Consider the following 14,427-nt stretch of genomic DNA (forward strand, 5'->3'; position numbering starts at 1 on the left):
CCACTGCACTCCAGTCTGGGCAACCAAGTGAGACTCCAACTCAAAAAGAAAAAAAAAAAACAACTTGAATCATATCGTGTCCCTGCTCAAAACCCTTCAATAATGCCACACTGGACTTAGGATAAGATTTAAACAAAACAAATTTTTAAAATCTTATCTCTGCCTAAAAGGCTCTGTATGAATGATTTAGCCCGTCTATCTCCTGAATTTGAACTTATGCCCTTTACTCAATACTGTCCTCTATCTCTCTCCTTCCTTCCTTCCTCTCCCTCCCTCCTTCCCTCCTTTCCTTCCTTCCTTCCTTCTTTCCTTCCCTCCTCCCTCCCTCCCTCCCTTCCTCTCTTTCTCTTTTTGAGTCAGGGTCTCACTCTGTCACTCAGGCTGGAAAAAGAGTGGTACAATCACGGCTCACCATAGCCTCGACCTCCTCGGCTCAGGCGATCCTCCTGCTTTAGCCTCTCAAGTAGCTGGGACTACAGGTATGCACCACTAATGAATTAATTATTTTTGTATTTTTGTAGGGACTAGATCTCACCAAATTGCCCAGGCTGGACTCGAACTCCTGGGCTCAAACAATCCTCCTGCCTCTCAGCCTCCCAAAGTGCTGGGATTACAGGCGTGAGCACTGCTCCTGGCCTGAATTTCTTTCTATTTCACTACTTCCCTGAATCTTTCTTGATTCAAAGTCTGTCTGGTATGGTGGCTCACACTTGTATTCCCAGCACTTTGGGAGGCTGAGGATACCCTGAACCCAGGAGTTTGAGACCAGCATATGCAACAGTAATACCTTGTCTCTACAAAAAGTTAAAAAATTAGCCAGGCATGTGGTACATGCCGTAGTACCAGCTACTCAGAAGGCCAAGGCCGGATTGCTTAAATCCAGGAGTTTGAGGCTGCAGTGAGCTGTGACTGTGCCACTGCACTCCAGTCTGGGCAACAGAGTGAGATCCTAATTTTAAAAAGCCTCTGTTTTCTGTTTGGAAATGTCTTTTCTGCTACTGTTTGCTTTGCCTAACTCCTCCAACTCAAACATCAGTTCTAAATTAAAATATTACTTTCTCAAATAGTTCTCTGATTTTTCTATCTAAACTAGCTTCCTTTGCTATATTCTTTCATAACACTGTGTACTTTTCCACAAATATATCTGAGTGATTTTTAGTTTCTTTATTTTATTATTATTATTATTTTTGAGTTGGAGTCTCACTCTGTCACCCAGACTGAAGTGCAGTGGCTGCTCCTGGCCACCGCAGCCTCGAACTGCTGGGCTCCGGCGATCCTTCTGCCTCAGCCTTCCAAGTAGCTGGAACTACAGGTGTGCGCTACCACACCCAGCTAATTTTTGATTTATTGTAGAGATGAGGTCTCGCCAAGTTGCCCAGGCAGGTCTCGAACCCACGATTTTTAGTTTTAATATCCAACTCCCTTGCTAGATTGGGAGCTTCATGGGGATAGGCACATTGTCTGTTTGGTTCCTTACTTTATCTTCTGGCCCACAGTAAGCATCTAGTAAATTTTTTTTTTTTGAGTTGGAGTCTCACTCTGTCACCTAGGTTGGAGTGCAGTGGCATGCTCATAGCCACTGCAGCCTCGACCTGTCTTCCAAGTAGCTGGAACTACAGGTGTGTGTTATCACGCCCAGCTAATTTTTTGATTTATTGTAGAGACGAGGTCTTGCCAAGTTGCCTAGGCTGGTCTCAAACCCCTGGGCTCAGGCAATCCTCTCGCCTTAGCCTCCCAAAGTGCTGAGATTACAGGCTTGAGCCACCGTGCCTGGCTGGTAAATATTTTTAAAATCAATGAATGAACAGGCAGTGAGAGGGGCATAACCTATGACATAGATAGAAGCACAATCAAAGCATTATAATATCTTGCTCAATCCTAGTCATTGTCAAGAAGAATATGCTTTTCATCTGCTCTTATTTGTTAATCTCTGATAGCTTAAGACTTAAATGAAGATTGGAAGCCAAGTGATTGATTAAGACATATATACTCTAGGAGGCTCCTGAGAGATCTTTCTCTCATAAAAGATACGTTATGGAATATGGAGGCTACAGAAAGATCTTGTAGAAGAAAAGGATATCAAACCTGAATGAACGCTGGGCCCACTTCTCCTGATCCACGCGGGGAGCCAGTCCAGATTTTCCAGCCCATAGGACATTGTCACAGGCGAAGTATAAGGCTCGATTGAGGTGACTAACAGTGATGCAGAATCTCAGGACAACATCTGATAGGTGCACAGCTCTTTTGGCTGACTCAAGGGCATCTGCTGAGTTACCCAGGCGCAGAACTTGTGGAGATCAGCAAGAGAAAGCAAGGATTTGGAAGCAGAGAGGCAAATAGAGAGCAAAAAACAGAAAAAGAAAGCAAGAGAGTGAAAGTCAGGCAAGTAATAATTGTAACAGTTTTAAAAAAAAGCAGAAACAGTTCATTCTTTTTTTTTTTTTGTCAGAGTCTCACTCTGTTGCCCAGACTGGAATGCAGTGACACACTCACGGCTGCAGCAGCCTTGACCTGCTGGGCTCAGGTGATCCTTCTGCCGCAGTCTTCCAAGTAGCTAGAACTACAGACACACACTACCATGCCCAGCTTATTTTTATTTATTTATTATAGAGATTAGTTCTTACCAAGTTGCCCAGGCTGGTCTGGAACCCCTGGGCTCAGGCAATCCTCTCATCTCAGCCTCCCAAAATGATGGAATTGCAGGCATAAGCCACTGTGTCTGGCCAGTTCATTATTTTACTTTTTCTTTTCCCTGTTGACACCTTGATATAACTGTTCATTCTTTTTTACTTCAAATTTAATTAATTTTTGTCCCAGTTTAGTTTCCCAAACTTGTCCCATTCTCTTCAAATCCTCCATTACTTCTTTACACCTGCTCTCTTATCTCAGTTGGAGAAAGGCAGAGAGTAAGTGCAGGGGGAGAAGAGCTGGCAGGGAGGGTACAGGAAGGAGGGACTAAGGGAGAATAGCTGGGGACGGAGGAAGGGTTGCAGTGATAAAAAGAAGTTACTTACGCTTTCTGCCAAGGCTCAGATGGCCCTCCAGTTGCCTAATCTGTTTCTGTAACTCAGGACTGGCCCCATGTTTCTGCAATGCGTGGCCAAGAAGAGAGCAAGCATACTGGGCAGCCCTGGAGGAGAGGATAGACAAGGTAAGATGGAGGCCCCCCCGAACTCCCCTCCTCAAATCCTCCAATAGGCAAGGCTAGAGTTTCCCTTTTCTCAGTTCAAGACCATTCCCTTTCCTCCTCTTCATTTTCATATCTCACCATTTCTCCTCCAGGCCAGGGGCAGGAAAGGACAAAAAGGAGCCAGAAGGGAGTGAGAGCACTATTGAAAGTTGAGAAAATAAGAGATTTGACAATGATGAGGCCTGAAGGGGCCATGAAGGCAGCAGGGAGTCCAATTAGTGTGACATGTACGTGATCGATGACAAAGAGGGACAGTTGGAGGGTAGATTAGTCCTCAGGATAGGTGAACTAAGAGATTTCAAGACCCTCCAGCTGAATGGAGACCAAAAACCAGAGCGGAGGCAGAGGAGTTTCCGGGTGACAGCACGGTGAGGGGACACGGAAACCGGGAGCGCCCCCTCAGCTCTAGGGACAGAGTCCGAGTCGCTATCCACCGCCGGGAGAACGCTCCTCCTTCCACCACCGCCCAGTGAGGAAACAGTTCTTATGTGGACACGGCAACCCTGAGCGGCCTCCCCGCTGGCCCACTCGTGCCTCAGTTTCCCCATCTTCCAGTTATCGGAAAAGAATCATCTCCTCACGACCGGCTCCAATCTGCGCTTCAAGGTCCGTCTGGGACCCCGTAGCAGCAGTTGACCCTTCTTGACCCCCGTAGCCTGAACTGACCTCGCCTCACGAGCATCTTCCTCTGCCCGTCCTCCCCCCATTCCTATTCCGACCGCACCTACACAGCCGCTCCCGGGCCTGGCTCTGGGAACTGAAGCGGACCCAGGCGTCCATGACAGTGGCAGCCCCGGCTCAGAGGCCCCGCTCCCGCCCCACATCCCGCCCCCTAGTCACGCCTCCTGGGCGACCCAACGGTGCCTCGCGAGGGACAAATAACACCAGAAAAGACAGCGCGTGGAACCGGCCCTGGAAGCGGAATTTCAGGACGCGAAGCGGTTTTCTTTGAGCCTACATCTGCGTGTTACTGTGCGTGTGCCTCCGTCAGGGCGTCCCCTTAGTAGACGATCTCCACTCCCAGAGCACGCCTCTAGCAACACGTTCTCTTTAAATATTCAGGAGCAAGGGCGGGGCCTGGGGTGGGGGCGGGGCGAAAAAGCGCCGCAGTAGTCTGCAAGCTCTGGCGGATGGGACGCTCCCAGAACACCCCCAACCCTTTTGCACGCTCGCTCCAGCTGCTGTGGAGGCTGAAGAGGTCTAAGGCAGCAGAAACTCGAAGGCCAGACTAGTCTGTCCGAGGGAAAAGGAACACGATTAGTACCAGATCTCCGTTCCCTGCAGAACCCTGACAATTGGACAGGTGACCTCCTCCAGAATAGATGGAGAGTCTCCAGAGACGGAGGCTTTAGTGGACAAAATTCGCAATAACCAGCTCCAGATCCTGAAAAGGAGGGCGAAGAATCAGAGACTGAAGCTAACCACTTCGTACCCACATTTCATCCTCCCAACCCTTCCACTCCTGGTCACCATGTCTGCGGGCAACAGCACTCCTTGGAAGTCAGCAGCGGGGGAGGATGTCTGGGCGGGATCAGGAGTGGAGGTGGAGGGCTCAGACCTGCCCACCTTCTCAGCTGCAGCCAAGGTCCGAGTGGGAGTGACCATTGTGCTGTTTGTTTCTTCGGCTGGAGGGAACCTGGCCGTGCTGTGGTCCGTGACACGGCCGCAACCCAGCCAGCTCCGCTCCTCTCCAGTGCGGCGACTCTTTGCCCATTTAGCAGTTGCCGACTTACTGGTCACTTTTGTGGTTATGCCCCTAGATGCCACATGGAATATCACTGTTCAATGGCTGGCCGGGGACATCGCATGTCGGACACTCATGTTTCTGAAACTAATGGCCATGTATGCTGCAGCTTTCCTACCGGTAGTCATTGGGCTCGACCGCCAGGCAGCAGTACTCCATCCGCTTGGGCCCCGCTCGGGTGGAAGGAAACTTCTGGGAGCAGCCTGGGGACTTAGTTTCCTGCTTGCCTTGCCCCAGGTGAGTGATTTGTCGGGACTCGGGCATGAGCAGGACAGGGATTTGGGTCCAGAGCATGAAGCTTGGGAGTGAAATGGCGAGCTTGAGAGCCGTTAGCCATTGACCCTCAGGGAAGAAGCCTCTGCTCCCTTCTGCAAGGTTATCTGTATGTTAATTTACATGTTAAGAACCTATTTTTAAAAAGCAGTATCTTGTATTTATCGATGCCTCTTTCTTTCAGACTTGCTTTACTACAATTGGCTTCCATCTCTTTGCATCCTCCTAATCCCATCTCCTTCAGGAGACTGGTGCAGAGAAACTCTAGGGTAGGGAGGAAACATACATGGGAGTCTGTTAAGAAGAGGGTGAAGTCAGGAGACAAATTAGGCAATTACAATATAGTGAGCAGTCAAAAGTGTCATGCTAAATAAGGAGTTAAAGACAATGCAGGGAATTTTTTTTTGGACTTTTGCACTCAGGGACAGCTTTCCAGAGATGTTAAAATTTGCTTGATAGATGTTAAATTAAAGTAGGAGAAATTCTAGGGAGGATGGAGAGTAGAGGGTCTCAAAGTGACTGCTGCTAAAGGTGAGGACTAGAAAATGGTAATGAAGTGGCAGGGGAAGAGAGCTAGATCACAGATAGTAAAGTTGTACTTTATCTGGAGGGTGGTGTGGAGAGATACTAAATTAAAAAATGAAGAGTAACACAATCAAATTTGTATTTTTCACTCTGGCTTTATTGTGGAATGGATGTTAAAACTGGAAACAAGGCTGGGTGTCATGGTTTGATGTCTGTAATCCCAGCACTTTGGGTGTGGAGATGGGAAGATTGCTTGAGCCCAGGAGTTGGATACCAACCTGGGCAGTCCAGTGAGACCTCATCTCTATAAAAAATTAAAAAATTACCTGGGCGTGGTGGCGTGCGCCTGCAGTTTCAACTCTTCAGGAGGCTGATGCAGGATTGCCTAAGCCCAGAAGGTTGAAGCTGTGGTGAGCTGTGATCATGCCGCTGCACTCCAGCCTGGGCAAGAGTGAGACGACTCAAAAACAAAACCAAAACCCTGCAAATAAGCAAGCATCTGAATTTGAGCACTAGGCTAATCAAATCTCAATACTGACAAGGAGCTAGAAATCGAGAATAAAGCTAAATACAAAGCAATTCCTTCAAAACAACGAACACCATTTAGTACTATCATGAAGGAAGTGCGGGATAGAGCAGCATCTCCAAGACTATGGACTTGCATTATGTCTGGAAGGAAGCCAAGAAGGGTCTGTTTTCAGTCTTTGGAATGCCAGTGCCTTATAGTCAGACTTAAGATTTGATCTTTACATCCTCAAGTATCAGAAATGTTATTACTAGAAGTTACTCTGACTATAGTTCTAAGGACAAAGAAAATATTGCTTCCAACAATATGTTGCAAACAGGACCTCTACCACTTCAAGCGTTAAAAAGTGTGTTGCCACAGTGTCATAACAATTACACTTGGGTTTGTTTATATGAAGCAAATTTTAGATGTGGATTGGGAATGAGAAGACTGTTTTTGTTGCATTGTTTGCCTGTTTTACTTTTTTTTTGTCTGAGTCTAGGCTCTATCACTAACTAGCTGTAAGATTTTGGCTAAGGCACTTGAAATCCAAGATGGAACAGGAGATGAATTTTATACTTTTTTTTTTAAGTTGGAGTCTCACTTTGTCACCCAGGCTGGAGTGCAGTGACACCACAGCCTCGACCTGCTGGGCTCAGGCAATCCTTTGAGCTTAGGCAATCCTTCCACCTCAGCCTTCCAAGTAGCTGGAATTAACAGGCATGTGCCACCACACCCAGCTCATTTTTTCATTTTATTGTGAAGACGAGGTCTCGCCAAGTTGTATAGGCTGGTCTCAAACCCGAGCTCAGGCAATCCTCTTGCCTCTGCCTCCCAAAGTGCTGGGATTACAGGTGTGAGCCACTGCACTTGGCCACATTTTACTTTTTTACAGCTTAACAATCTTGACAGTTGCACCCTCTATGTCTCAATGGTAAACTGATAATGACATAATGATACATGTGCAAAAGGTGATATATTTTTGGTTCCAGATTACTTTTTCTTTTTATTAAGAGACAGGGTCTCGCTCTGTTGCCCAGTCTGGAGTATAGTGAGGTGATCATGGCTCACTGCAGCCTCTGACTCCAGGGCTCAAGTCCAAATCAGTGTCCTTCTGGTTAAGTTCTGCCTTTTCCACATACTGTAATTGTATTTAAAATGTGTCAATTACAAAAAAAAAAAAAAAATATATATATATATATACATATATATATATATATATATGTAATAGTGTGATGTTACTGTGGTGCAGGAGTATGAGGGGTAGTTAGAAATTACTTATTTCTGTAGGCTTAAGTGTCCAAGTTATCAGCAGCTGAAAGGAAGGCTTCTGCAATAGATGGTAAATGGCATATAAAATAGGAGAAAGGGGAGACAAAAGGCTATGGACCAAATTGTAAATCTAGGAGCTTTGACTATTTTTATACTCCTCACAATTCTCAAGTCTTCCAGGCACAGCTCAAAAACAAAACACTCATAAATATATGGATGTGGCGGGCACAGTGGCTCATGCCTGTAATCCTAGCACTTTGGGAGGTGGAGACAAGAGGATTACCTGAGCCTACAGGTTTGAGACCAGCCTGGGCAACATGGCAAGCCCTTGTCTCTGCAATAAATCAAAAAATTAGCTAGGTGTGTGGGGCACGCCTATAGTTCCAACTACTTGGAAGGCTGAAGTGGAAGGATTGCCTGAGCCCAGCAGGTTGAGGCTGTGGTGGCCTTAAAGCATACCACTGCACTCCAGTCTGGGTGACAGAGTTGAGACTACTACTCTAGAATTCTATTTCTCTGGTTGATACTATTCACCTTCCCTGAAAGTCCCTCATACCTGCTAAAATCACTTTCCCAAATGCCTTATATCTAGCAATCTAATAGTTATGGAGCTTACCTTTTGCCAAATGAATAGTGATTCAATCTACTGGAACCAAGGCACCAAACTAAAAAAATCTTTAATGATTCAATCCAGAAACCCAGTAAGTTCTCAAAAAGGGGAGGGGCAGCCAAAAGCTTTTGGAAATGTTAAGTTTTATTATAGTTATTGCACACAAGACTATTAATACTAAAGGTCACTTTAGTGTAGCTGCAAAATGGCCTGGAATTTTAGTAGCACCTATTTCATACAAAATTTCTTTTCCCACAAAATTTATCACAGGCATATCAGGAGGATCATTTCAACTAAAAATATAGGTGAGGTGGTAGAAATATTATCCTTTTAGAAAGTGCAATGTGGGCTGGAGATGGTGGCTTCTGCCTGTGACCCCAGCACTTCTGGAGGCCAAGGCAAGAGGACTGCTTGAGCCCAGGATTTTGGGACCAGCCTAGACAACACAGTCTCTACAAAAAATTTTAAAGATGAGTCAGGCATTGTGGTGCATGTCTGTTAGTCCCAGCTACTCGGGAGGCTGAGGCGGAAGGATCACTTGATCCCAGGAGGTCAAGGCTGTGTGCAGTGAGCTGTGATCATGCCACTGCCCTGCAGCCTGGGCTACAGAGTGAGACTCTGACTAAAAAAAAAATAAAAAATAAATAAAGTGCAATGTTAGAAAAATACTTGGGACGGCAGGATTAAGTTCCAAGATTTAACAAACTTATTTCACAGCATCATATCCAAGCCTAAGGGGAAGACAGACTATTTTAAGATACTTTTCCAACCCCTTTAAAATGGCACCATGAGCTGGGCTTGGTGGCTCAGCCTGTAATCCTGTGCCTTTGGGAGGCTGAGGTGAGTGAACTGCCTGAGCCTGCGGGTTCGAGACCTGCCTGGGCAGCGAGACCTCATCTCTACAATAAAATCACAAAATCAGCCAGGCGTGGTAGTGCATGCCTGTAATTCCGGCTACTTGGAAGGCGGAGGCGGAAGGATCGCCGGAGCCCAGCAGGTCAAGGCTGCGGTGGCCAGGAGCGGCCACTGCACTCCAGTCTGGGTGACAGAGTGAGACTCCAACTCAAAAAAAAAAAATGACACCATGGATGAACCATTACTCAGCACTGTGCTACTTCACTTGAAATTTAGGATGAATTGGGAAGAGATAGTGTGACATAGGTAGATAGGTTGGGAGGTACCAGTTCTAATAGTCCTTAACTCCACTCCAGCTGTTCCTGTTCCATACTGTCCGCCGAGCTGGTCCAGTCCCCTTCACTCAGTGTGTCACCAAAGGCAGTTTCAAGGCTCAATGGCAAGAGACCACCTATAACCTCTTCACCTTCTGCTGCCTCTTTCTGCTGCCGCTGACTGCCATGGCCATCTGCTATAGCCGCATTGTTCTCAGTGTGTCTAGTTCCCGGACAAGGAAGGGGAGCCATGGTAAGACTAATCCCAGGCCTTAATCCTTACCCCTAGAACTGTTGCCTCTAGCATCACTTATTTATCTAGCTACCTACCAGCTACTAAACCAAAGTGAGATCCTAAGTCTGTCTCTAGCACCTGATGCTAGAGAAAATTTTATTAAATGCCTTCAATTCTAAACGGCCTCTACCTAAGTTGAATTAGCTGGGCAAGGAACAGGAAAATCACTTTCCCAAATGATCAGGAGACTTGGTGACTTCATGTAACATAGCATCTCAATCAAAACTTTTTCTCAGCCAGGCTCGGTGGCTCAGCCTGTAATCCCACGCCTTGGGAGGCTGAGGTGAATGAATTGCCTGAGCCCGCAGGTTCGAGACCTGCCTGGGCAACTTGGTGAGACCTCATCTCTACAATAAATCAAAAACTTAGCCGGGCGTGGTAGCGTGCGCCTGTAGATCCAGCTACTTGAAAGGCTGAGGCAGAAGGATCGCCAGAGCCCAGCAAGTTCGAGGCTGTGGTGGCCGGGAGCGGTCACTGCACTCCAGTCTGGGCAACAGAGTGAGACTCCAACTCAAAAACAAAACAAAACAAAACAAAAAACTTTTTCTCTAACATGTTTGTCATAATCCCTGGGGGTAGGAGATCATTCAGTCTCAGGATGGGAAGGGGAGGAGGGTTTGCAGCAGTATCCTTTGAGGGGGAGAACTCCATCTCACTGGCTCTGCCCTTCCATCAATTCACTAAAAACTCTTCAGTTCAGAAGGTAAGTGTCTGAATTTGAGTACATTTTCTAAATTCCTAGCCCCTGCTGGTGAATACACCCTCCGCCGCTCCTTAGACAATCGCCCCCGTGTTCGTCTCCGGGCCCTGCGACTGGCCCTGCTTGTCTTGTTGACCTTCGTCCTCTGCTGGACACCTTATTACCTACTGGGTCTGTGGTACTGGTTCTCCCCTGCCATGCTAACTGAAGTCCCTTCCAGCCTCAGCCACATCCTTTTCCTCTTTGGCCTCCTCAATGCTCCTCTGGATCCTCTCCTCTATGGAGCCTTCACCCTTGGCTGCCGAAGAGGGCACCAAGAACTTAGTATAGACTCCTCGAGGGAAGGAGGGTCTGGGCGAATGCCCCATCAGGAGATTCAAGCCTGGAGACAGCCGGAAGCACAAACAAATGTGACATCAAGGAGGGCAACAGAAACAAAAGAGACATTCCTATAACATCCATTTGCTCACAACAGAGTATACAGGAACAGAATAATTTTTCTCTAATACCATAAGAACTCTCACTATTATCCCTGCTCTCTTAGCTTCCAAGACAAAGAAATACTGAGTAGTGTCTCTACTTAAATCCTACATGAGACTTGAGACTATGTCTAACAAAGAAACTCACATAACCAGCCTGGGTAACACAGCAAGATCCTGTCTCTACAAAAAAATCTAAAAATTAGCCAATTGTGGTGGCACATGCTTGTAGTCCTAGCTACTCAGTAGACTGACATGGAGGGAATCACTGGAGCCCAGAAGTTTGAGGCTGCAGTAAGCTATGATCACACAGCTGTACTTCAGCCTGTGTAACAGAGCAAGACCCCATCTCAAAAAACAAACAAAAAAACTCGCATAGAATTCAGTCCTCAGGAGAAGTATCTTCACAATGATCCCTATTTCCTTACTGTAAACAGTGCTTCAGAGCTTTCAATATTAGAATAGGAAATTTTAAACGTAGAAAACAAAAACGAAACATTTATTCATAACCCCCAAAAACCACTAAGCAGATAGGGTGAGAGATTAAATATAAACACAACAAGTTCCACACCAGCCCTGTTTCTCCAAGGCTGCATGGCCGAATGGAATTGTGGAGAGAACACCTGGATAACAGAGGACCTGTCAGCGACGTCTCCGGTCTGGACTTCTGCTGCGTCTTCGTCCACCTCTAGGGAAAAAGCGGGAAGAGGATCCATCAGAGGGAAGTTATACAATATCCTGGTTCTGTTTCGCTCTTATTCCCTTCACCAAAATAGTGTCTGCCCTCTCCACTTTACCTCCTCTTGCCTTTGGGCGGACCTCGAACAAAACACCAGTCAACACTGATCGGCTGTCCCATCAAATCCTGACCATTGAGTCCCTCCATAGCAGCCTGGGCCTCCTTGTATGTTTCATACTCAACTAGAGTATACCCCTGAGGCAAATGAAAAGACATATCAAATCCTCCTACTTCACCAAGCGTCACTGAGTATTCTCTTCCTCAAATCTAAACTCAAATAGAAAAACCTATAAACTTTAAACAATGAATGTACATCCTCCATCCCTACTGTATATACAATGTGTCTGTTTCTGTCTATCTGTCTCTGTCTGTCTCTTTGCTGTATCTAACAAAATTGGTTCCCAATGTTATTTTATTTCAACTTTGCTTTTGGCCAACCACAGAAAACACAGAAGAATTACCAATGCTGTCAAAGGGTTATGGGAGAAGGGAAGCAATGAAGTGTTATTTAGCATACCTTCAGGTATCCTGTTCGCCTGTCCAGGTTGAGGTGGATGTTTTTTATTTCCCCATATTCTGCGAATTTGTCGTGGATGTCTTCTTCAGTGGCTTCCTCATGGACTCCAGTGACAAAAAGAATCCAGCCTTCAACAGCTGTTGGAGAAGGGGGGGAAATTGTACAAGCACATGAGAGAAAAACTGCAAACAGGATCACAGGAGTAGAGTTAGTGTGGACTCCAGAAACGGCTTAAGCTATCTCTGAACCCACTCTTACTGCATTTAATTTTATTGGTCTCTATAACTGCCTGAAAACAGGGATCCCCCAGAGTTAGCATTTTACTCACAACGTTGTGGTCCAGGTTCATCGCCATCTTGTTCCACACTGTCATAATCCTCACGCATCCGCGCTCGGGACCCCTCTTCTATAAGGCACATACAAAAGATTACCAAAAACTTCCCTCTTTCTCTCTGTTCTTCCTCAAACTAGGAAATGAAGAAAGTTTTTTTTCTCTCAAAGTTTGTAGGCCTGTACGCTTTTCTGAGGAGCAGCCTGATGTATGCTAGAAGCATTTTTTAAAAATAGTTTGATTAGCAGTGCAGGTTTAAAAAGCTGCTTCTGGAATGGACTGCAGCACTGAATTCTCTTCAGGAAACTAATGGATCTGGTTGCTGTTGATTTATGTAGCTCCTACCCTATTAGATCACTCTACCCATTTCTCCCACACTCACCAGAACCAAAGCCACGGCCCTTTCGTTTCTTCGCTTTTTCTTTCAGTTTGTGGATGCTCTCTGGAGCCCAAGAAGAGAAAAGAATGAGTAACAATGACAGGAGTAATTTATAACAATTGTCGCTTTTCCAGGATACTATCTGTCATTTCATTTTGTTTTATCTTATGGAGTCAGGGCCCTGTCACCCAGGCTAAAGAGCAGTGGCTGGATCACAGCTGAACCCCAGCCTTGACCTCCTGGGCTCAGGCTTCTGCCTCAGCCTGGAATTACAGGCGCATCTGGAATTACAGGCGCATCCCACCACATCTAATTTTTTTTATTTTTTACAGTGAGAGATGAGATCTCACTATGTTGCCTAGGCTGGTCTCGAACTCCTGGGCTCAAGCAATCCTCCCGCCTCGGACTCCCCAAGTACTGGGATTACAGATATGAGCCACCACACTCGGCTGCTTTTTATTTGTATTTATTTATTTGTTTTGAGTTGGAGTCTCACTCTGTTGCCCAGGCTAAAGTGCAGTGGCACAACCGTGGCATAACCATGGCCCACCGCAATCTCGACCTCCTGGGCTCAGGCGATCTTTCTGCCTCGGCCTCCAGAGTAGCTGTGACTACAAGCGCGCTCCACCACGCCCAACTTATTTTTTGTAGAGACAAGGTCTCACTATGTTGCCCAGGCTGATTTCGACCTCCTGGGCTCAAGCGATCCTCCCGCCTTGGCCTCCCAAAGTGGTGGGATGACAGGTGTGAAGCACTACGCCCGGCCTACAGGACTATCTGAAAGGGGTCCCCCCCAAGGGCTTTAACCTCCGTCCCTCTCCGGTTCCACCCACAATCCTCCCAAAAGGGGTGGAGTCTCAACCCACCAAGACCCCGTTACCAGTTTCTCATCCTGCCTGCCAGCGAGAAGATTAAATTTCCCTATTGCGCCTTCTCTCGCACTTTCCCCGCTTCCCGCAGCCGCCTCCACTGTCCTCACCGTCCCCATCCTCATCCATGGCGAAATCCTCGCCCCCAGCCTCGTGAAGATCCAGCACGTCCGCCATCTTGCCGCCGGTCAAGCTCTCGTCTGTGCCGCCCAGACACTAAGCACCTCGGGAAACTGTCGCAGAGGGGAAAGGTCGCCAGTCGAGCTGACCAATCAGGACCAACCCTAAATCCCGTCGGCGCTGTGAAAATACGCAATGGGGGCGGGCCTAGCTCGGAAAATGCGGAAGCGTTTCTATAGCCATCTTGGACAGGTCGCGAGCTAAATGATGCCTCCTCGTTGGAAGCGACTAACTAGGGAGGGTAGACGGAGTCAGCGGCTTCCTCCTAACTGGGGCAGTTGATGAAAAATACTGTACTATTGACGGTGAAGTACGGCCTGATTTCTGTAGTATAAGGTTGCTTTCCATCTCTTTTCACCCCAAACTAGGAAATGGAAATTGAAAATTTTTTATTTCAAAATTTCTAGGTCTGTACCTTGTTTCGAAAAGCAACCTGATGTATGATAGAAGCGTTTTTAAAAAATAGTTTGATCAGCAGTTCTGGCTTAAAAAGCTGCTTCTGGAACGCACTGCAGCACCGAGTTTCTCTTCAGGAAGCTAACGAACCTGGTTACCGTTGAAATACGATTGGTGAGACAGGTATAAACTTTTTTTTTCCCCCCTTAAGGTAAAACTCCCGAACTCTCCCCACTACCTGTGGGACTTTTTTT

The 14,427-nt window shown here is 46.7% G+C and overlaps 3 protein-coding genes across 11 annotated transcripts in view; 1 reads left to right on the forward strand and 2 right to left on the reverse strand.

Annotated features, from left to right (window-relative positions):
• Positions 1–4,212, reverse strand: part of PEX11B (peroxisomal biogenesis factor 11 beta) — a 10,546-nt gene extending 6,334 nt beyond the window's left edge. For 3 of the 5 annotated variants that reach the window (XM_008066031.2, XM_021716540.1, XM_008066029.1), the window contains exons 1-3: positions 3,915–4,212; positions 3,015–3,130; positions 2,086–2,287 (exon numbers count right to left, since the gene is read on the reverse strand). In XM_008066031.2, coding sequence (XP_008064222.1) covers positions 2,086–2,287; positions 3,015–3,130; positions 3,915–3,970 — 374 coding nt within the window. In that variant the 5' untranslated portion in view covers positions 3,971–4,212. Of the gene's footprint in view, positions 1–2,085; positions 2,288–3,014; positions 3,131–3,724; positions 3,825–3,914 lie in introns of those variants that run through there. The other 2 variants (XM_008066032.1, XM_021716541.1) reach the window with 2 other exon arrangements.
• Positions 4,213–4,338: 126 nt separating this feature from the next.
• LOC103268450 (gonadotropin-releasing hormone II receptor) lies at positions 4,339–10,971 on the forward strand. The gene is made up of 3 exons (XM_008066033.2): positions 4,339–5,171; positions 9,331–9,541; positions 10,326–10,971. Exons 1-3 carry the CDS (start codon positions 4,662–4,664, stop codon positions 10,736–10,738), a joined length of 1,134 nt encoding a protein of 377 aa, XP_008064224.1. The 5' UTR covers positions 4,339–4,661; the 3' UTR covers positions 10,739–10,971.
• Positions 10,972–11,231: 260 nt separating this feature from the next.
• RBM8A (RNA binding motif protein 8A) lies at positions 11,232–13,872 on the reverse strand. 5 transcript variants are annotated; one of them, XM_021716542.1, is made up of 6 exons: positions 13,708–13,872; positions 12,732–12,791; positions 12,347–12,424; positions 12,019–12,155; positions 11,570–11,696; positions 11,232–11,450 (listed from the first exon to the last, which is right to left on the reverse strand). In XM_021716542.1, the coding sequence occupies exons 1-6, from the start codon at positions 13,772–13,774 to the stop codon at positions 11,266–11,268; spliced, it is 654 nt and encodes a 217-aa protein (XP_021572217.1). In that variant the 5' UTR covers positions 13,775–13,872; the 3' UTR covers positions 11,232–11,265. The 5 variants fall into 5 exon arrangements, with proteins under 5 accessions (XP_021572217.1, XP_021572219.1, XP_021572218.1 ...); XM_021716544.1 differs by having other exon boundaries at positions 11,560–11,696; positions 12,347–12,421; positions 13,708–13,848; XM_021716543.1 differs by having other exon boundaries at positions 12,347–12,421; positions 13,708–13,818.
• Between the last annotated feature and the right edge of the window lie 555 nt (positions 13,873–14,427).

Source organism: Carlito syrichta, unplaced genomic scaffold, assembly GCF_000164805.1.
Source record: "Carlito syrichta isolate Samal-C Ts95f unplaced genomic scaffold, Tarsius_syrichta-2.0.1 Scaffold308835, whole genome shotgun sequence".
NCBI lineage: Eukaryota > Metazoa > Chordata > Mammalia > Primates > Tarsiidae > Carlito > Carlito syrichta.

Excerpts from the sequence above, each read along its gene's own strand:
- RBM8A (XM_021716542.1), bottom strand. The coding sequence starts at position 13,774 with ATGGCGGACGTGCTGGATCTTCACGAGGCTGGGGGCGAGGATTTCGCC. Across the intron at positions 12,792-13,707 it reads CATGGATGAGGATGGGGACG|AGAGCATCCACAAACTGAAA; the intron begins GTGAGGACAGTG and ends CTTGGGCTCCAG. Across the intron at positions 12,425-12,731 it reads GGGCCGTGGCTTTGGTTCTG|AAGAGGGGTCCCGAGCGCGG; the intron begins GTGAGTGTGGGA and ends TGTGCCTTATAG.
- LOC103268450 (XM_008066033.2), top strand. The coding sequence starts at position 4,662 with ATGTCTGCGGGCAACAGCACTCCTTGGAAGTCAGCAGCGGGGGAGGAT. Across the intron at positions 5,172-9,330 it reads TCCTGCTTGCCTTGCCCCAG|CTGTTCCTGTTCCATACTGT; the intron begins GTGAGTGATTTG and ends ACTCCACTCCAG. Across the intron at positions 9,542-10,325 it reads GACAAGGAAGGGGAGCCATG|CCCCTGCTGGTGAATACACC; the intron begins GTAAGACTAATC and ends CTAAATTCCTAG.